The sequence below is a fragment of the Rhinopithecus bieti genome, unplaced genomic scaffold (genome assembly GCF_001698545.2).
Source record: "Rhinopithecus bieti isolate Rb0 unplaced genomic scaffold, ASM169854v2 scaffold_18688, whole genome shotgun sequence".
In the NCBI taxonomy this organism is placed as follows: domain Eukaryota; kingdom Metazoa; phylum Chordata; class Mammalia; order Primates; family Cercopithecidae; genus Rhinopithecus; species Rhinopithecus bieti.
Window position 1 is genome coordinate 558,347 of NW_016809492.1, and position 22,426 is coordinate 580,772.

At 39.6% G+C, this 22,426-nt stretch overlaps 1 protein-coding gene across 1 annotated transcript in view; it reads left to right on the forward strand.

Moving 5' to 3' along the window:
* Positions 1-22,426, forward strand: part of LAMB4 (laminin subunit beta 4) — a 68,286-nt gene that overhangs the window by 10,370 nt on the left and 35,490 nt on the right. Inside the window, exons 4-12 of the mRNA XM_017889601.1 lie at positions 4,207-4,364; positions 8,432-8,567; positions 11,162-11,235; positions 12,565-12,753; positions 13,802-13,865; positions 14,342-14,556; positions 15,757-15,877; positions 17,144-17,332; positions 21,761-21,940. Coding sequence (XP_017745090.1) covers positions 4,207-4,364; positions 8,432-8,567; positions 11,162-11,235; positions 12,565-12,753; positions 13,802-13,865; positions 14,342-14,556; positions 15,757-15,877; positions 17,144-17,332; positions 21,761-21,940 — 1,326 coding nt within the window. The remainder of the gene's footprint in view (positions 1-4,206; positions 4,365-8,431; positions 8,568-11,161; positions 11,236-12,564; positions 12,754-13,801; positions 13,866-14,341; positions 14,557-15,756; positions 15,878-17,143; positions 17,333-21,760; positions 21,941-22,426) is intronic.

The following is a 22,426-nucleotide window of genomic DNA, read 5'->3' on the forward strand; positions in this document are numbered from 1 at the left end:
AAAAAAAAAAAAAAAAAAATGTTAAATCTCTAAGGCAACAATTCCAATTTTAAAAAAAATCCAGGATGAAATTTGTCTAAAAGAATAAATCCCTGGAAGGGAAGTCTTCTTTTATTCACATGTAACATCAACGGAAATGTTATACCTGATCTTGTCTTTAAAAATCTTTGGTCTATTGGAGTCCAAACTTCTGAATAGCTATTTATCCTAGATACCAATTCTGGAAAATAGAAAAAAACAAAACAAAACAAAAAAAACATGAATGTGGGTTGCTGGGTAAATAAAAGTCCACATTAACCATTTATTATACCACAAAACAGCAAGTGTCCGATGGAGCTAGCTTTCTTCACATAGCTGTCTCAGAGAAAGAGAAAGAAATGTGCCTTTGCTTTAGAATAATAATCTTTACATTGAGATTGAGAATAGAAAATTTCCTGTTCAAAGTGTCATTTAGTAACTTGTGTGGGTGGAGACACTATAATATTCTTAGCTGTAGAACTTATGATCCATGTATGTTTTATGCCTAATAATACAAAATGACCAGATTAATAGTTCAAGTGAATAATGTGTAAGAGAAATAACATGGTTTTTTCAATAACCATATAGGCTATATTGGAGGTCAAACTGAAGGAAAGAAAGCCATTAAATGTAAAACAAGTTCGTGAAAGATGATTATATTTTTTAAATGGAGAAAACTGAGAAGAAACCAAGCTGATTGCACTGTATGGTTATTATTTTCTTATTATAGGCCCATCCCTGTCACTCCTGTCTACTGAGATAAGGCTTGGCATAAATTTTCATGTCTCAAGGATAAAGTGTATAAGAGCAACTAGAACATGTCACGTGTGTATTTTTAGAGTCTGGGATTTGCTTGATTTACCATCCAAAGGCTGATGGGTGTTGGGGATTGTTTGTCTCTTTTACTTTTTATTTTGAAATAATTGTAAGATCACACACAGCTGTAAGAAATAACACAGAGAGAGACCATATACCCTTCACCCAATTTCTCTCAGTCATAGCATCTTATATAACTATAGCACAATATCACAACCAGGAAATCAACACTGATGTCATTCATAGGCCTTTCAGATATCACCAGTTATATATGTACTCATGTGTGTGTGTATTTGAGTCTATGCCATTTTATCACCATATAGATGTACGTGCCCATCACCACAGTCAAGATACAGAACAGTTCTACCACCTCAAGGATCCCTAGTACTACCCTTTTATAGCCACATCCACCTCCCTCCCTCCCTGCTTTCCTAACCACTGACAACCACTGATCTGTTCTCTATCTCTATAATTTTGTCATTTAGTAATGTGATACAAATAGAATATGCAGTATATAACCTTTTTTCACTCTGCACAGTTCCTTTGAGATCCATCCAAGTTGTTGCTTGTATCGATGGTTCACGACTTTTTTTTGCTAGGTTCCATGGTACAGATGTACCACATTTGGTTTAACCTTTCACCCAATGAAGGACATTGGGTGTTTCCAGTTTTTTATTATTACAGATAAAGATGCTGTGGACATTTGCATAGGGTTTTTGTGTGAACATAAGTTGTAATTTCTCTGGGATAAATACTCAAGAGTTCCCTTGCTGAGTTGCATGATTAGCACCTGCTTAGTTTTGTAAGACATTACCATACTCTTCCTGACCATTCTTCATTCCCACCAGCACAGTATGCGTGATCTTCACATCCTTTCTAGCATCTGGTGTTATCACTATTTTTATCTTTGCTATTCTGATCTGTGTGTAGTGATATCTCATTGTGGTTTGATTTGCATTTCCCCAGTAGTTAATGATGTTGAACCTCTTTTCATGTGTTTATTTGCCATCTGTGTATCTTCTTCACTGAAGTGTTGTGTTCATGTCACTTGCCATTTGCTCATTTGATTGGTTTTATAATGTCGAGTTTTGAAAGCTCTTATTGTAAGTACAAGAGCTTTGTTGGATATGTGGTTTGCAAGTATTTTCTCTTACTCCATAGTTTACCTTTTCACTTCTTCACAAGGTCTTTCTCAGAGCAAAAGTTTTTAATTTTGACACAGTCCAATTTTCTAAATTCTCCTTTTATGGGTCATGGTTTCTTTTTGGCCATCCTAAAAATCATTCATCTAGCCCTAAATGCCAGATTTTCTCCTATGTTTTATATGAGTTTCATAGCTCTATAGTTTCACATTTTACGCTTAAGTCTATGCTCAATTTTTAATTAATATTATAAAGTGTGAGGTTTTGCTTGCAGTTCATTTTTTTTTTCTTTTTTTGGCTGTGGATCCAATTGCTCCAGCACTATTTATTGAAAAGGTTGTTCTTCCTCCATTGAGTTGCATTTGCACCTCAAAAATCAGTAGGACATATTATGTTGGTCTATTTCCGGGTTCTCCATTCTGTTCCATTGATCTAGGTGTCTATTCCTCTGCCAAAATTGCAGTCTCTTCTTTATTGTAGCTAGCTATATAGTAAGCCTTCATATTGGATAGAGCTGTTCCTTCACCCTTATTTTCCTTTTTCAAACATTTTAGCCATTCTAGGTCCTCTGCCCTTCCATCTAGAGGCTATTTTATGGCCACAAAATTATCACTATCATTTTGAATTGCAATAAAGAGAAAACTAGTGCTTAGATTTGGCCTCCAGAATCAAACATGATTCTAATGCTTTAATTGAATTAACAATAAAATGATATTGTCCTTTTCACATATAGTTTTTAAAGAACAAATAAAACTATTTCTGTAAGTGTCAGAGGCATGTGAACCAGAACAACTCCATCTTGAATAGGAGTTGGGTAAAATGAGGCTGAAACCTACTGGGCTGCATTCCCAGACGGTTAAGGCATTCTAAGTCATAGAATGAGATAGGAGGTCAGCACAAGATACAGGTCATAGAGACCTTGCTGGTAAAACAGGTTGCAGTAGAGAAGCCGGCCAAAACCCACCAAAGCCAAGATGGCCACGACAGTGACCTCTGGTTGTCCTCACTACTACACTGCCATCAGTGCCATGACCGTTTACAAATGCCATGGCAACGTCAAGAAGTTACCATATATGGTCTAAAACGGGAAGATATGAGTAATCCACCCCTTGTTTAGAATATCATCAAGAAATAACTGTAAAAATGGGTGTGTCTATGGAGTAGTCATTCTCTTATTTCTTTACTTTCCTAATAAACTTGCTTTCACTTTACTGTATGGACTCGCCCTGAATTCTTTCTTGCGTGAGGTCCAAGAACCCTCACTTGGGGTCTGGGTCAGGACCCCTTTCCTGTAACATAAGTAGCTACCCACAAAATACAGTAGACGCCCATTGTATATATGTTTAACTTTGTGTGTTAACTTTAGATCTTAACCCCCAGTAAGATTCCACTTTGTTTTATTCAATCTTCCCAACAATTAACAAATCCATTAATAAATTATTGCTTACCAAAGTGTATTAGATAACATGATGGAACAAACCCTGCAGGAAAGAAATATTTCAGATGACCCTACTTGCCACTCATGCCCGTATAGACATTTAACAGTTATCTTAACTCGGAATGATTGGAATGCTTGCTCATCTGCATGTAGAGTTTCCTTTGTTTCCTTCTTTATCTAACTTGCTAGTTCTCAAACGTTATGTTAGGATTTGTCTACACAAAACCATGTATACTGTACTATATAGGTAACTTATGAAATTTTCCAGAACAATTTGATTATATGGATTTATAACTTAATTCCTGAGATTTAACTTTAAATTCAATCTCTAAGTAAGATATGTGGACCTTCCTACTTCCAAAATGATAGGATTGTTTTAGTGTTGCTTTTGAGATAGGGTCTTGCTCTGTCACTCAGGCTCGATTGTCCATTGTAAATAAGAGAGGGATACAGAATGCAGTATCTTTCAAGTGTATTGTTCTCGGCATCTATTTTTGATGGAGAATCCTGCTGATACGGAGCTCAGTTCAACACATTTTAGAAGTATTTATCTTTAATCCAAATCTGTGTTTTGGAATACAGATTTCAAAAGACTCAAAGAGTTATTACACCTCATGCCACCCAGCAAGCAAAGTAGGGACCATTTATCATCTATTAATAAACTTAAAAGTCTGTTACATCTTTGACCAATGTTAAATAAATACATAACTCTCCCCCTAAACCAGTCATTTCTGCAGGCCCTGTGCTATCCTTAGACTGCATTCCTTGTAAGGTATTTCTGTTGTGTTCAAGGGTGGCTCAGTTACTCAAAAGCTCAAGATGACTGCAACAGGGGTGCCTGTCATCCCACCACCGGCGATCTCCTGGTGGGCAGGAACACACAGCTTACGGCTTCTTCTACCTGTGGGCTGAGCAGAGCCCAGAAATACTGCATCCTCAGTTACCTGGAGGTGGGTTGTTTATTTGCTGGGACATTATTTAATCAATGATGTAGATTTTTCCAGGTACACCTGGGGCTACTCAGACATTAAAGGAGACAACATTCCTTCCTAAACAATGGAGACACTGGTGCAGTTGTCCCAGGGCATTGGTGCCAGGACCCTTTCCCCCAACACCAAAATCCATTGATGCTCAAGTCCCTGATCTAAAATGGCATAGTATTTACATGTAACCTACATATATCCTCCCATATACTTTAAATAATCTCTAGATTATTTGCAATACCTAATATAATATAAATGTTATGAAAATAATTATTACACTACATCTTAAAATCTATGTTCTTTTTATTGTTATATTGTTATTTATCTTATTTTTATTTCATTAGGGACAGGGGTCTCACTCTGTTGCCCAGGCTGGAGTGTACCTCAGCTTCTGAAGTAGCTAAAACTACAGGCATGCACCACCACACCTGGCTAATTTTAATTTTGTATTTTTTTTTTAGAGACAGGGTCTCACTATGTTGCCCAGGCTAGTTTCGAACTCCTGGCCTCAAGCAATCTTCCCACCTCAGCCTCCTGAGTTGCTGGGATTACAGGCTAAGCCACTGGGCCTACCCTGTTATTGTTTTATTGTTGATATTTTTTCCCAAATATTTTCAATCCTTGGTTGGTTGAATCCACATATATGGAACCCGCAGATATAGAGAGCCAACGCTCACATAATTCAAAGTCCAGGAAACCTTAACTAATCAAAAATAAAGAAGATCTGCTTAATTTCCATTTCCTATTACCTTCAGAATGAGACATAAAAGTCTTTTTGGTTAGTCTTTGTAGGGAATTACTATCAAATTTACTGGTCTACTTGGCTACCTTAGCCACTCCCATAGAGCAAACATAATTGACTCATTTAATGAAGTTTGAAGATTCATCTGGGCCTGCTGCCATTATGCTGAACATGAGTCCTCACTGCTCTGCCTTAATTAGAGATGGAGGACGTGTAGAACTTTGAACTGATTATACACCAACATAATACCACTTGGAAGTTATACTGTCTAAAAATCATAAATTCCCAGTGTGAACACATTTTTATGCCTTTTCCCCTTAAAGACCAACTTTATAAAAGGATCAGTGGCTTTTCAGGTTTCTTTTCCTCTCCATGTACTGGCAACGGAACAAGCATCCAAGGTCATCTGAGTATCATCCCTACCGAAAACCCTGAGGTAATCACGTCCACCCCTTAAATGAGAGGATGTGCAGGAAGGAAGTTGGACATAAGCCTAACGTTAGTGGTCCAGGCTTTTCCATGTATTGTTCATTTAAAGCAACTGTTTAAGTCTCTGGGAAATGCTTTGTATTCAAATTGGTTTCTAGTAAAAGGTGACTATTATAAATAAGTGGAGACAATACTTGGGTGCATATCACTGTTCTAAGTTTGGGAAGTACTTGTGTAAGAAAGCAAATTCTCCACATGTGCAAGGAAATTACATGGTGGAAGTTCTGCTCAACTCTAGGCCAGGTGACTACTAAGTCCAGATGCTCTGGACAAAGAAGTGGTTCTCAACTCTATTTTTTACATGGGGTCTCACTCTGTTGCCCAGGCTGGCATGCAGTAGCATGATCACAGCTCACTGCAGCCCCAACCTCCCAGGCTCAGGTGATCTTCCCAACTCAGCCTCCCAAGTAAGGGAGGCTACTCCACCTACTGGCGGAGTAGGCAAGCACCACCATGCCTTGTTAATTTTTGGTATTTTTATAGAGACCAGTCCCACTATGTTGCCCAAGTTGGTCTCCAACTCTTGGGCTCAAGCGATCCGCCTGCCTCAGCCTCCCAAATGCTGGAATTACAGGCATGAGCCACCGCCACTTTCCAATACGAGCACCACCCATCTTGTTCTCCAACCACTGGCATTTACTTACTGTTGCCTGAGCCGACATGCTCTGATGATAATTAGAAATTGGTGTCATTGTATCTCAAAATTACACCACCAAAAATAGAAGTAACTCCAACTGTGGAGGCTTCTTTTGTCTAGAGAATGACAGAAATATTAGAAAGCTTAGAGCTGGAAAAAACCCTCAAAATATTTCAGGCTGACAAAATGAGTTATAGGAGGGGCTATGACCACTAGTCTAGACAAACATACATGCAGCATAGAGGATGATTTTTTTCCCATCTGTTACCTAAGAAAGAGCTACCAAACAAAATATTTTGTTCAGAAGCTTCCAGTCAACATGGACCTATTAAGTTATCCAAGATGGAACTCACATTTAGTGGCTACAACTAAGCATTCTCTTAAGTCAACCTCATCAAAGATTATACTTCTAAAATATTAACCAAAAAATGGCCCACATGCCCTGAAGTTAAATATTTTCTCAAGTAATTTCCGTAATATTATTGGAAATTATTTGAAGACCATCACTTTTGATAGAATCACAAAGCTTCTACTGGTCACTGGGATGAGCCTGCCCCTATGCAAAATTTATTTAGATCCATTTTGCCTTAATTTTCAAAGGGCATTTTGGCTTTCTTCAACAATAAGGTCTATAGTGACCAATGATGCTAAGATACAATAATTATATGAATCTCTTGAAGAATTGATTTGTTTTGACAGACGGTAGCTGAAATAATCATTAAAATCATCCTGCATTTAATAAATTTTACTGAACATCTACTATGTACCACACACTATTCTAGGCAATGGGGATACAGCAGTAAACAAAACCAAGTCCTTGCCTCATTCAGTTTTGATTCTTATTATGGAGACAGACAATAAACCAACCACTGTACAATATAGCCTCAAGTAGTGATAAGGGCTTAGGAAATATATAAAGTAGGATAAAAAATAGAGAGTGGCAGAGGGCCATGGGGTGAAAAGATGGTGACATTTTAGATAGGGTAGTCAGGGAATGTTTCTTTGAAATGAAGGTATTTAATCAGAAACCTGAAAGAAGGGAAGGAGCAAGAGATAAGACTAGCTGGGAGGAAGAACAGCTTGAACTCTTCTGACTCTAAGTGCTTAAAAAACAGCAAGAAGCACGTGTAGCCAGAGTCAAGGGAGTGAAAAGCCAAGTAGACACAAAGGCAAAGAAGTGGCCCTGGCCAGATCATGTTGGGCCTTGTGAGCCATGGTTAGGACATACAAGTAACGTGCACTGACTGCCACCAACTGAGCGCCTATGCTGTTGTAGGCAATTTTCGGCACAGAAGGTTATAATGACCAGCCCCCGCTTTCCAGAAGCTTTGCAAAAGAGCTCCTTCAGAGTTCCCTGAGTATTAGCCAGGAATAACTGCAGGCCATTGACAGTGCTTTGGAAATCCTTGTAGAGCCCCTTAGGAGTTTCAAGTACAGCTGCAAGTAGACACACTAAATTAAGCAAACTCAAAGGCCAGACTTTGCGTTATAACCTTCAAAAATCCATCCTAAGCAGGCCAGGGGTGGTAGCTCACACCTGTAATCCCAGCACTTTGGGAGGGCAAGGCAGGCAGACCACTTGAGGCCAAGAGTTCAACACCCAGCCTGACCAACATGGTGAAACCCTGTCTCTAATAAAAATACAAAAAAATAACCGGGTGTGGTGGTGCATGCCTGTAATCCCAGCTCCTCGGAAGACTGAGGCACGAGAATCTCTGGAACCCAGGAGATTACAACACTGCACTCCAGCCTCAGTGACAGAGTGAGACTCTGTCTCAAAAACAAAAACAAAAAAAATCCTAAGCAAAACTAGTTCCAATTCACTAAGACCTTCTAAGAGGTCTATTTCTAATTTTTTATTTCTTAATATTAGTTGTGGCAGTTTAAAATAACTTCCAGGTCCTCTGCCTCTTATATGACAGAAAATGAGTTTTGCATAAATTTACATTTTTATTCCAAATGTATCAATTTCTAAAATTTTAATTCATAGTTTATTGTTGTACTTTGGCATCTATTGATAGGAATTTTGATGTCTTGTTATTTCCTCTGCTTTTTATTTTTAGCCAGTTTGGAAGACAAATATAGTAAGTACAGCTTGCCTTTAATTTAGAAGAACAATAAGTAATTCCAACTCTTATTTTTAATTTTAATGACGGTGTTTTCCAGGGCGAACAAAAATGCTTCATCTGTGACTCTAGATTTCCATATGATCCATACGCCCAACCCAACAGCCACACCATTGAGAATGTCATTGTAAGTTTTGAACCAGAGAGAGAAAAGAAATGGTGGCAGTCTGAAAATGGTATGATTTAAGTTCTTTTCCAGTTGTTTACTTCTTCAATATTTTAATATGACACCTCTTCCTTGTATGGGTTTAATAATGTCACAGCAAAGTATTATATTGGAATGGAACAGTATCCTCCAAGAATATAGAGACCCATACAAGAACACAATTTATTTTCATTTTAACAAGAATACTTTCCTTTACAGGAATATCAAAGTATATTTTAAGCACATAACTCAGAATGTTTCACTCTTTCCATGTGGAAGAAAATATCTCTGCATCCTTCTGTTCTTTCTAAAAAAATAATACGAAGAAGAAAGTTTATGAAGTGTTGGTAAATTAAACCTAATACAAAACACACTGATGTAAACCAAGTGAATAATGCCAGGGGAAGTCTGAGAGTTAGTGCCAAGTGCTTTTTCCTTCAACACATGAAGGGAAAGACAAAAAGAACATTTTGCTTCTTGCTGTGAGCCAAAGTAAAATATCTGAATTGAAAGGATAGCTGGCTACGGACTGAAGTTCTTTCCTTCCTGGATGTATGCCTTTCTCTCTTTGTGAACAATTGTGATATTGAGCCTACATTGGCACTGACCATCTGGATTCCTAGATGCTCACTATAAATGTGGACCTGATCAGGGATCCTCATGTCCCACCCCCAGCCATGGGCCTCATGTGCCCAAATGTACATCCATCCAGGCCTGACTTTCCTGATGCAGGCTTGCCTACTCTTGATGACCCCTCTTTAACACTAGCCTAGAACTCTTCAGTTTTCCTTAACCCGCACAAAACGATTTCATTCACTACATTGATATGTGTTGCCCTTTGGACTATAATTCCTCTCTTCTCTACAAATTCCTGAATGTATTTCCTTTAGGAGATTTTAGACCATTAGAAGGGAGTGTGGGAATAATAATAATATATAAGATAGTTTAGGGCAAGTATAATATGAGGCTGTTTTATTTATGTCATCCACTTGACCAGTGATTGACTGGTGTCTACCAAATGCCATTTCATTTTGGATCCTAGTTATTGATCTCCAGCTGGACTCTCCTTAATGAATGTGAGGTGTTTTTTTCCACAGCCACCTATCCTCCTGATGAATGGTGCCATTTTTGCTTAATGGCTGTTTTGACCCCCACATCTAACACTTGTTCCACATCTCCTCACAAAGGGAATGTTGCTCTGTCCAAGCCAATGACATAGAGCAAGGATTCTCAACCAGGCACCTTAGAGAGAAGGACAGATCTCCTTTCTAGAAAGGGTTAGGACCCTTGACACTCAGCCTGCAATGTGGCTGCCCACTTAGCAGCAAACACGTCCCTAAACTTTTCACCCTAGAACTCTAGGCTGAACCCCGACTCACTGTAGTCCAGCCACTGTCGTCTGGAGCCATACTGTCCAGTGTGAGCACTTGAAACATGTCTAATCCAAACTGAGGTGGGCTGGAAGTGTAAAAACATCCCAGATTTCTAAGACATAGTTTGGGAGAAAATGTATAATAAAGAATCACTGATTTTCTGGCAGGGTGCGGTGGCTCATACCTGTAATCCGAACACTTAGGAGGCCAAGATAGGCAGATCACTTGAGCTCAGGAGTTTGAGACCAGCCTGGCCAACATGGCAAAACCCTGTCTCTACCAAAAATATGAAAATCAGCCAGGCATGGTGGAGCAAGGCTGTAGTCCCAGCTACTCGGGAGGCTGAGGCAGTAGAATCCCTTGACCCGGGAGGCAGAGTTTGCAGTAAGCCAAGATCCTGCCACTGCACTCCAGCCTGGGGGACAGAGCGAGACTCTGTCTTTAAAAAATCACTAACTTTTAAAATATTGATTATATGTCAAAGTAACTTTTAAATATGTTGGTTTAAGTATATTATTACAAACAAATTTATCTGTTTCTTTTTACTTTTTTTAATGTGGCTATTAGAAAATTTAAAATTACATACATGACTCATATTCTATTTCTGTTGGACAGTGCTGCTCTAGAGAGATCTGGGCTTCTTTTGTGTCCAGGTTAGGACTGATACCCCACATCTGTGCTAGAGATGGATCATAACTAGCTCAGTGTAAAACCCTGATCAGGGTACCTCTGCCACCACCTCAGCCACAGAAGAGCCTACAGGTCCCCACTCCAAGGGGAATATTCCAAGTTGTGTTATATGCCAGGTGACAATGAAATTCTAGTTCAAATGACTTTTAGCAACTCTTGGAAGAAACGGGTGCATTGGTTTTTACCATCCTCTGGCTAGCTAGCTCATGTTTATGTGTAGTCAAGATTTTAGCACAAGGAAATGAAACCTCTCTTTCTCTCTTTCCACCTAGGGCAAATGTCTTGAAACTCCCTTGGTTATATGTAATGCTGCCACATAGTGGCCATGTGTGTTGTCACTAAAACACAGATGTAGGCACCGTCAGGGTGAAACGTATCCTGCCCTCCACACCTCCTTGGCTTGGAGTGGCATGGGATACCACTCCAAAAGATGGGGAAGAGTGATCATCAGCCTTGTGGCATCAAAGAGATTTTGTTACAGATAAGCCACAGTGGGGAATTAACATGATAAGCAGGAGTCTCTCAAATTCACTGATATTCTTCTTTCTGGATTCTTCCTTAGGTCTTGATCATGTCAGCATCAGACTGGACTTAGAGGCATTATTTCGGTTCAGCCACCTTATCTTGACCTTTAAGGTACAGACGAATAGGCCTGCTGCCCCTCTTTTATCTATTCCCCAAATGCTCAGTGTTTATCTGGAATTTCACTGCCTTACTTCCTTGCAGTGAACAAAAACAGAATAAGTTCAGACTTGACCTTTGCCACCTGAGCTTTGACTCTTACATGAAGAAAACAAACACTTTTAAAATCAATGGCCATGACTATATGATTTTTTTAAAATTAGAAGACACAGAGAAAAGGAAAACTCCTAGTACTGAAGTGACAGGAACCACAAAAACTATAAAGATAATTTTTGGGAGAAAAGGACAGGAACTGGAAATTATTCAGGTAAATATGGAAAGGTTGTGATCAAGGGGAAAGAAAAAAGAATCTTTACTAAGGTTAGTCAGATGCCAGAGAAAATCATTGTGCTATAGTGCTTCTTTAATCATTCAGGAAAATTCTAATTTTGATGTCAGACTTTATGCTTGTTTTGGTAAGAAAAAATGAATATGAAATTTAAAAAATGAAAAAATAAAACACCAGTCTTTGTCTCCAAATAACTCCCAATCTAGTCATGGATACAAACATATAAATATAATAGAAAATTATAATGCAAAGTGATAAGTACAGAATTAGCAGTATGATTGATTTAAAATGCTGGGAAATTTAAGGGCCTAAATCTGCTGTGGGGAACCAGGATAAACTTCACGGATAGGCTTGAAGGATGTATAAGAGTTTGCCAGAGGAAAAGCATGCTTGGCAAAGAGAATCACAACAAATTGCTGTAGAGTATTAACTACATTAGCTTTTCAATTTATAAGCCATCTTTCCTCATTAATAATTCACAATGCCATAAACATTTTTATAATGTAATTAGATTATGAGGACAAAGTGTGTACTCATAAATACTGAAAAGAGACTGTGGTATGTGTATTGTGTAGTAGATTTTAAAAGACAGACCTGGCCAGGAACAGAGACTCACACCTGAAATCCCAGCATTTTGGGAGGCTGAGGTGGGCATTTTAGCTCAGGAGTTTGAGAACAGCCTGGGCAACATGGCAAAACTCTGACTCTGCAAAAAAATTATCTGGGCATGGTGGCATGCACCTGTATTCCCAGCTACTCAGGAGACTGAGATGGGAGGATCACCTGGGCCTAGGAAGTTGAGGCTACAGTGAGCCGAGATCATGCCACTGCACTCCAGCCTGGGCAACAGCGTGTGATCCTATCTCAAAAACAAAACAAACAACAAAACATACACCTAAAGTTTTAAAATGGAATTAGAAAATATAAATATTCAATCTGAAGTCAATAATAAAATCTGCCTTTGTGAAATGTACCAACTTGCTCATTTTTCCTAGACTTTTCGGCCTGCTGCAATGTTAGTTGAACGTTCCACAGACTATGGACACACCTGGAAAGTGTTCAAATATTTTGCAAAAGACTGTGCCACTTCCTTTCCTAACATCACATCTGGCCAGGCCCAGGGAGTGGGAGACATTGTTTGTGACTCCAAATACTCGGATATTGAACCCTCAACAGGTGGAGAGGTAGCATTTCCTTCCTTGTATTTATTTTATATAAATTAAACTTTTAAAAAGTGTAATTAAATGAAAAAATTTTGATAGTGTTTACTGCAACATAATTTGGACTGTTACTTTTTTTAAAATGAAAGTGTCTAAATTGAAATGAGTCCCAAATAAATATAAATACGCTTTTAGAAGCAATCCTGCACAAGAGTGCTCAGCTGAAGGTGGGAGTGGGATAAAACTTAAACGGGGCACCATGGCTCCAGGCACTCAGAAGAAGGAACACCCATTTCTAAAGCTTGCAGAGGAGCCATGTAAGCTAGCAGCAGCCTGGCATTAGCTATCTCATCCCCGTGCTCTGTAAACCACCACCCCAGGGGAATCTGCCAGGAACAACCCTCTGAGCAAAGCTGGTGCCTGGCAGAAGGTTGGAGTGAGTGGGATTGAACAGGTACTATTTTACCAAGTAGAGCAGAAAGATTTAGCGGCAGAAGACAGCTCCAGAATTCCCCACCAAATCCAAATTGATCATGGCTTGCCAAATTGTCCATCACTCCATCCCAATCCAGCATAAAGTGTTCTCTTTGCCTTTTCTGCCTGTATGAACCACTTGTACATAAAAAGCTAGAAATGACTGATTAATACCTTTCATTTATTTCTGCTCTTGGCACCTCTATTCATATGGTAACCCAAATGATAATCTGTATTCTATGCCAGCTGCGAAGCAATGGCTCAGCCTTCTTGTAAGATCAGGGTCTCTTCTGTAAGAGTGCATTTCACAGTCAGGTGTGATGGCTCACATCTGTAATTCCAGCACTTTAGGAGGCTGAGGCAGGAGGATCACTTGAGCCTGGGAGTTTGAGACCAGCCTGGGCAACATAGGGAGAACCCCACCTCTACAAAAAACTTTAAAAATTAGCTGGGCGTGATGGTACATGCCAGTGGTCTCAGCTACTTGGGAGGCTGAAGTAGTAAGATTGCTTGAGCCTCGGAGGTTTAAAAAAAAAGTGTGTTTGACAATTACATTTTCAGGTAATATACTATAAATTTATCTATATTTGTTTTACAGGTTGTTTTAAAAGTTTTGGATCCGAGTTTTGAAATTGAAAACCCTTATAGCCCCTACATCCAAGGTATGAATTCCTTTATATTTTTCATATCAGCTTTAAAAAATTTTCAAGTTTGGCATATTCCTTGTAATTGCTTTCTTTTTTTTTTTTCTTGAGACGGAGTCTTGCTCTATCATCCAGGCTGGAGTGCAGTGGTGTGATCTCAGCTCTCTGCAACCTCCGCCTCCTGGGTTCAAGCAATTCTTGTGCCTCGGCCTCCCAAGTAGCTGTGATTACAGGCATGTGCCACCCTGCCAGGCTAATTTTTGTATTTTATGTAGAGACGGGGTGTCACCATGTTGCCCAGTCTGGTCTTGAACTCTTGAGCTCAAGGGATCCTCCTGCCTCGACCACCGAAAGTGCTGGGATTACAGGCGCAAGCCACCATACTGGGCCTATAATTGCTTTTCTATAGTATATTAAGGGTATATCAGTAAAGAAGAGTCCCTTGAACTGATGCGCCTCAAATTCACTTTCATTCATTATTTTCCTTTCTTTAGACCTTGTGACATTGACAAACCTGAGGATAAACTTTACCAAGCTCCACACCCTTGGGGATACTTTGCTTGGAAGGAGGCAAAATGATTCCCTTGATAAATACTACTATGCTCTGGACGAGATGGTTGTTCGGGGAAGCTGCTTTTGCAATGGCCATGCTAGCGAATGTCGCCCTATGCAGAAGGTGCGGGGAGATGTTTTCAGCCCTCCTGGAATGGTGAGTTATTAATCCGAAAGAACAGTGGGCTGTCCTACCTGCCTTTCACTGTCCTGGTGCTGAATGTAGATGAGGTGCTCCACATGGAGATCAACAAATCTAAGTGCCAGTTTTATGCTTAGGTGGGTGCCATTCAGCCTATCCTAACAGGCCACCTAGGGCCCTCCAGTTCCTCCAGCCATAGGTGCTTGTGGATTCTGCAGCATATGGACATCATTGAACTAGTGAGCAGAATTTATACTTTAGGATTTCAAGATACTTCATCTTGCCTTCTTTTCATTTATTTTGTAGAGCATGGAGATTTGGTGGAGAGGGATCATATTGGGTTGGTGCAAAAATGCTGTTTTTGCCACCACTTTTAATTGCAAAATCTGAAATTACTGTTGCACCAACCTAATAATTTCACATTCATTCTCTTACAAAAATCTATTGAAGGACTTTTGTGTGCAAGACCCTGTAGTCAATGCTAAGGTATTTCAGCAATATCTGATGTTGTAAAATGTTCAATCCAAGTAGCATCCTTACACTGGGAATGGCTGTGTCTTAATACTGCAGATCTCTCTCATCTGGGGGCACTAGCCTTAAAAGATATTGTAGAAGAGTTGTAGTTTTATGTAGAGCACCATGGTGTGTGTCTTCTAAATAAATGTCAACTGTTTATTAGGCATACTCACACAAGGCTTAATGTTGAGCTAGTGTGCCTTCCCATTCAGCTACACTATTTCCCATTCACTGGAAACAGAACTTCTCTCTCTGCATGGGGGTCATTTAGAGCATTTTGGGAAAATCCAGGAGAATCACATGGCTTTCTTCAGCTTCGTTCCCTTTTCTAACTCCCTCTTTTCTCTTATGCTCCTAAACAATCCCATATACCACTCCCCCACAACTCCGCACAAACCCCTTAGCCATCCTGTCCCTCACACTATTGAGGGCTGTAATGTGCTGCCCTGAAACTAGAACTTAGAAAAGCCAAAAACCAGTATTGTATTTTAGAAGTTCACTGAACTTTTTAAATTTTTATGAAGTTTAAAACTAGTTAAGAAAATAATAGAAGATAGTCAAGGTCGGTATTGTAATTAACATACGGGAAACTAAGGATCAGAGAAGTACCAGGACCTGGTATTTCATTTCCCATTTAAAGAACCCCAACGTTCCCAAGGACAAGCCCTCTTTTAATGCTCTATTTATTGCACAATGCAGGTTCACGGTCAGTGTGTCTGTCAGCACAATACAGATGGTCCAAACTGTGAGAGATGCAAGGACTTCTTCCAGGATGCTCCTTGGAGGCCAGCTGCAGACCTCCAGGACAACACTTGCAGATGTGCGTGAAACTCAGTTCCCTGCATAGACTGAGTGTGCTCTGGGTTTCCTTATTTTGAGAAACACTTCGTTCATTTCTGTGGGGCTGCAGGCACCACAGTGGTGAGGCTGTCCTCCCAGCTCCTATAGTGTGATATCCTGATGTTCCCAATTATCTCACAGAGAAGAATTGCCAACTTCTGCAACCCTCACACCACAAATTGTTTAATTTTAAAAATGAAACAGTAAGCATGTTGTGTGGCACTCTTCCAGTAGAGGTACGGAGCCATGTAATGGCAATATCAGCAGGGACAAGGCAATTCCAAGAATTTGGTGAACACTAGATTTGGTTCAGAGATCTGGACTGTCATCCTGAATAGTTATACATTCCATGAGCGTGACCTTAAACCCATCTGTAGGATAATAGGAGAAATGAGGCCCAGTATTGAGTTTGACAGGCTATTGTATTGTTTTAAATAAAATATTCAGGCTAATAAGATGCTGGTTTTGTTTTGGCTAACATGTTTGCTGCCTCTGAATTTTAATGAACTTCCAAACAAATTTGTTATTCAATTTCTTTTCCCAGACTAGGAAAAACAGAATTTGAGGGAATGAAATGTCCCTAGAAGAGCTCTAATAAAAAATCCTCATCCATGAGAGTCACAGTATACAAGACCCAGGAAAATGCAGCCTGACCTTAGACTGTTTACAGGAAAAGAACCAAAAAGACAAACAGTGTAGACATTACCATGAAGACAAATTCCTCCAAACAGACTGCCTTTCCCTCCAGGCCTCTGGCCCAGCCTCAGATGAGATAAAATTGACCGCAGCCCTTGCAGCTCCCTGCTTATGTGGAAAGAGAGGCCCCGCCGATTGAGCTTTGCCGTCTTCTCTAGGAATCCCAGAGCATGCAGAACATTTCATGTAAAAATTTCAGTTGCACAAAGCGTAAGTCAGTAAAAGCATCCTTTAATGAATACCACAAATACTGCACTCTGTGACTTTAGATCACCGAAATGATTTACTTTTGTTCACTTGATTTTTAAAAACTACATATTTCACGTATCGGGAGCACATTTTATAGAAAGCGTAGGAGCAGAATCAGAGTACTAGAAAGATCCCCTGAAAGCACACATTTTCTCCCTTTGTTTTCTTGGTACATCTATACAAAGAACACAAAGTGGCAGGAGGACGCGGAGGACCAGCGGGTGCCCTGCCCAGTGCAGAGGTGCTGGCTGTGCCACCCGAGGCCTTGGTCCACCTCTCAGTCACTTTCTTCTCCTCTCAGCGTGCAGTTGTAACAGCCACTCCAGCCGCTGTCACTTCGACATGACTATGTACCTGGCAAGCGGTGGCCTCAGCGGGGGCGTGTGTGAAGACTGCCAGCACAACACTGAGGGGCAGCACTGCGACCGCTGCAGGCCCCTCTTCTACAGGGACCCCCTCAAGACCATCTCAGATCCCTACGCATGCATTCGTGAGTCCCCGGGCTCTGCCTGGATCCTACTCGCTGTCTGAGCCAAGTTCAGTTTGATCTTACCGGGGCTGCCCGCGCCCTCTCTGCTTAACGGCATCTCCAGACTACCCTGTTTTGGGGAGTGAAGGATTGCAAAAATACCTCAGCTTTAAGAGCTTGTCCTTCTGCAAACAAGTTGATCCAAATAATCTGTGTCTGTCCTGGTAGTTAGGAAATTATGCAGGATTCCACGAGGAGAGGCAGACACCTTGAGTATCATGGAAGCCTGCTGGGGGAGGAACCAAAGTGGTAAAATTGGCTAAAACATTCGACTGGCTGTAGACACTTCAATTTTGCTGTTAAGATGCATAAGCTAACATGTTACTTAACTTGCGCTTTTTAAAAACCTTTAAAAATCTTTTATCTTGAATCTCAACTTCTTAAATGAAATATTTCAAGCATGTACAAAATAATAGAGAATAATATAATAGACACCTTTATACCCCACCATCAGCTTTCTCTAAAACAGTCTTAGCCTGTCACTCTCGGGACTTTAGTAAAACATGACAGGCACTGTATCGATGTCTCAGGTACACAACTGTCCCATTTGTCTACCCTCCTTGCTAGGGATAAACTCATATATGCATTATCATGATTTTTTTCACACTTTCACATGTGTTTTTATCTACGAACAATATATGTTGACATGTTTTCAAAGTTTAGATAGATGATGTCATTTTGTATGTGTCTTTCAGCAACTTGGGTATTTCATTCAACATTATATTTTTGAGACTTTTCCATATTAGGTAGCCTTAGTTCTTCCATTTTAATTTCTTATAGAATTTTTTCCTTTAAGTATGACAAAACTTATTTGTTCACTTTTCTTTGGATGCTGCAGTAAACATTCTTATGTGACCTTGTGCATCTATGCAAACTTTGTCCCTAGGAGACATACCTAGCAGTGGAATTTATGGGCCATGGAGTATGGACTTCAAATTGATTAAATAACACCACATGGTCCCCTAAGTGAATATGCCATTGGCCACTCACACCATAGTAAATGGGAGTTCCTGGGGCTCTACATCCTTGCCAACACTTGATTTTGTCAAACTTCAATTTTTACTATCTTGGTTTTATCACACTTTAATTTTCACTAATCAAATGGTATCTCATCATTGTTTTAATTTGCATTTTCCTGCAGGACTGGGACTACAGTGAGCCAAGGAAGGGACTTAAGTTCTAAAATGTAAGGAAGAACTCACTATCAGGGTGATGGAAGTGCAGGGCTAACACTTGCTGCTTGCACAAATCTGAGAGTGGGTACCTCCTTAAATGTTACACCCCAGCCACCTTGCTTGCTCACTCTCGTCCCATCACTGCTATACATTTTTGCCTACAGAAATATTCCAACCTGATTTCAAATACCCAGTGTCAGTAACTGGGTCTGAAATCTTACTCTACTTGCAGACTAACAAGTTGGCCTGTTATTGTTTCATGGATAACAGAAGACACAAAACTCTTGAGCCAAATACAAAAGACTTTATAACTCATGGCATAGCAAGCAACAAGATCATTGTATTGGCCTGAGTTTCCATGTCCCCATGTCTCATGGGAGTGACACAAAGGATACCATGTGAATAGTGTACATCTAGTGAGTTTATGATACAGCTGAGGAACACTGAACTTGGAGGATTCATTGCTTTATAGCAAGTGGAAGCAAGCCTATTTTTTATGCAGGGGAAGATGCCACTCCATCCCTCAAGGTTGCTTGCTGCAAGCACAACTCTAAGAAACGGCTAGATAAAGAGCCAGTGGGACCTTGCACGGCTGGCACACTTAGCAAGAACGTTCAGGATACCAGCACCCATTGAGGATTGCCTCTCCCACTACTCAGGGATTCCGCTTCTTAGAGTATATCCAAATAATGCTAAAGTGGGGGCAGGGAAGCTGCTATAAAATTTAACTTCAACTTTCATATAATAATAGTACATAAAATGAAGTCTTACACAATGTAATTCAGTGGCCATCTGAATACATTCAATGTCCTAGATTTCAAACTTTAAGTGATCACAATATAGAAAATGCATCAATGAAATATTTTGGCTCGGATTCCTCAGTAGGCACCTGACTATATAAAATTTACCTTACATGACGTGTTCAAAATTAATATAAAGAACTAGATTTTCAGAAAATGTATTTCTTTAGAGCAATTTCCTAAGTATCCTACAGTTTTTACCACAATCTGTAATCATGCACACGCATAACTGTTATTGTTTTAAAAGCTATGTATTTATAAAAGAAGATTAAATTGCTCTCTTGGGTAGAATCAGGGAAATACAATTATTGAAACAGATAATCTAGGAATCTGGAAAGTGATTTGGAAATAATAAACCAAATATTTTGAGCACATCAATCAAAGCCTTGTTCCTTAAGAACCACTGAGTATTAACTTGATAGTGCCTTGGAAAGAAAACTAGTACTCCTGGTATGAAACTAAGAAGTCATTCTTTGTAAACAAGGAATTTTTCCATAAAAGGTAGATGAGGAGTTTGTAACCAACTACTATCATGAGACACTCCAGTTTCTCCTAGTTTACCTCAACAAATGTTTATGTGTATATATACAAACAATGTGTATTTGAAGATTGATTAGCATTCTCATATAAATTTTCTCTAAGTTGTCCTCGTTCGAACCTAAATATTTACATAAGCAGATTCCAGGCATAAGGGTTGACTAATTTTAAGTTTTCTGCAATTAAGATGCCATTAAGTTTAATATAGAAAAGCAAGATTTGGTAGACTCAACTGCTGATAATAAAAGTTTGCTAGAATTATGTGACACCAAGACATTTAATTAGACTTCTAAAGGTCATGACACAAGGCTGTTTCGAAGAACGTTTACTATCTACCCTCCCACATCTCTTTCCCAAAGGATACTTCTGTGCATAATTAAATTATTCTCTGGAACTCAATACTGATACTTTTGATTGTCTCCCAAAGAAATTTTAGCTTTTTCCTTTTGGCCACTTCTAAGATGAATCCAGTTTGTTCCCTTCTTTCTAGAAGCAACTGGCTTTAATTAGAAGAAAATTGTGGTTTTTGCAAACTAAACAGAACTCAATGCTATTTTTTCATAGTGAGTCACCAGTCACAAAACAATAACAAATAACAAATGATTGAAATGTGAAAGATTGTGTCAGAGAGCAAACACGGGTTGCTTCAATAATGTGAAACAACTGGTTTGACTGAATTGTTTCCACTAAACTCACTAACCTAAATGGCGGTTATATAGACATGGTTTTAGACTTGACATTTTTGTTTTTAGTAATCCAAAGGAAGCATGTATAAATGTGAATGTGACTGTTCCTTAAAATCAGGATATTCATATTTTTTATTTTTATTGCCCTCCTTAAAAGTGGAAGCCCATGGAAACACAGAACCACAAAAATACAAGAGACCTTGGTGGTCATCTAATGCCCAACAACACATTTGTCATCCATACCAAAGCCACAAGTGCTGTTTTAACATCTACCTGGACACCTCCGACGATGAGGGGTTCACTGCAGTATTGGACAGCCTTAACTATTAGAGAGTTCTTCCTTCAATCAAGTGCTACCTTTTGTGACTTCTACTCTCTCCTGGTTCTACCCTCTAGAATTAATTCAAACTGTCAATATTCTTTTTCATATGACACCTGATCCTTGAGTTGTTTAAATGTCTACAGCAACAACAACAGAAAAAAGGTTGCTACATTTATGGCTCCTTTGCTACAAGTGACTGTTTTTCCCATTTTCCAGAATCTCTTCTGTAAATCTTGACCTGTCAGCAGATTTCCCCCAACAAAACCAAGGATATGAATACTTCTCGCTATTCCTTCCCTTTCCTTCTTACAGGTGTTTCTTCCAAGGAAAATAAAATAGAATGTCACTTTTCCTTGTGACATATTTTTCTGTGATAGAGGAGAGACTTACTTTTTAACCAGGTTTCAGAGATTTTGACCTTATTTTCACCTTTAGTCTTTTTTAAATCTATTTTTAGATGAAATTCACATAACATATTAACCATTTTTAAATGAACAGCAGTTCACCGGCACAATGTTGTGCAGCCATCATATCTATCTAATTCCAAAACGTTCTCATCATCCCCAGAAGAATCAATCTATTCTTAACATAATCTGGTCTTAATTGTCATAACAGCGGTCTTCCTCTGGTCCTCTGACTTTCGAATCATTTAAAAGTCCTTTAAAAATATATGTGTGGATTTATTCAGTTTTCAAGGCTAGAGATCTGGGAGACATTTCTGAATAGCTCTTGCCAAGTGGTCTAATTATTTAAACATTTAATTATTTAAACAAAGCAAGATAGTTATAGCATGGGTAAAATGCTGTGCTTATATTTCAGGTTTCCCACAATTTGCAATTAACTAAAATAATGAATGTCTGTGTCCCCAGCTTGTGAATGTGACCCTGATGGGACCGTATCTGGTGGTATTTGTGTGAGCCACTCTGATCCTGCCTTAGGGTCTGTGGCCGGCCAGTGCCTTTGTAAAGAGAACGTGGAAGGAGCCAAATGCGACCAGTGCAAGCCCAACCACTATGGACTGAGCGCCACTGACCCCTTGGGCTGCCAGCGTAAGTCTACGGTGGGGGATGGGGCGAGCATCCATCAACCTCTATGTGGTTGCTTGGTTGGTTGGTTAGTTGGTTGGTTGGTTGGTTTTTGCGATGGAGTCTTGCTCTGTCGCCCAGGCTGGAGTGCAGTGGCAAAATCTCGGCTCACTCCAACCTCCACCTCCCAGGTTCAAGCAATTCTCCTGCCTCAGCCTCCCGAGTAGCTGGGATTACAGGCGTCCACCACCACGCCCAGATAATTTTTGTATTTTTAATAGAGACGGGGTTTCACCATGTTGACCAGGCTGGTTTCAAACTCCTGACCTCAAGTGATCTGCCCACCTTGGCCCCTGTGTGTTTTAAAGCTTGGGACTGTCTCTGTCTGCCCTAAAAATTGATGATCGTGAATACCTAAGAATCCTGCCAACCTCTGGGTTTTAAAAAGTAACATATTGGTTCCTGTAAATTCTAAGCGGTTAGTGGAGAACTTTTTTTTTTTTTTTTTTT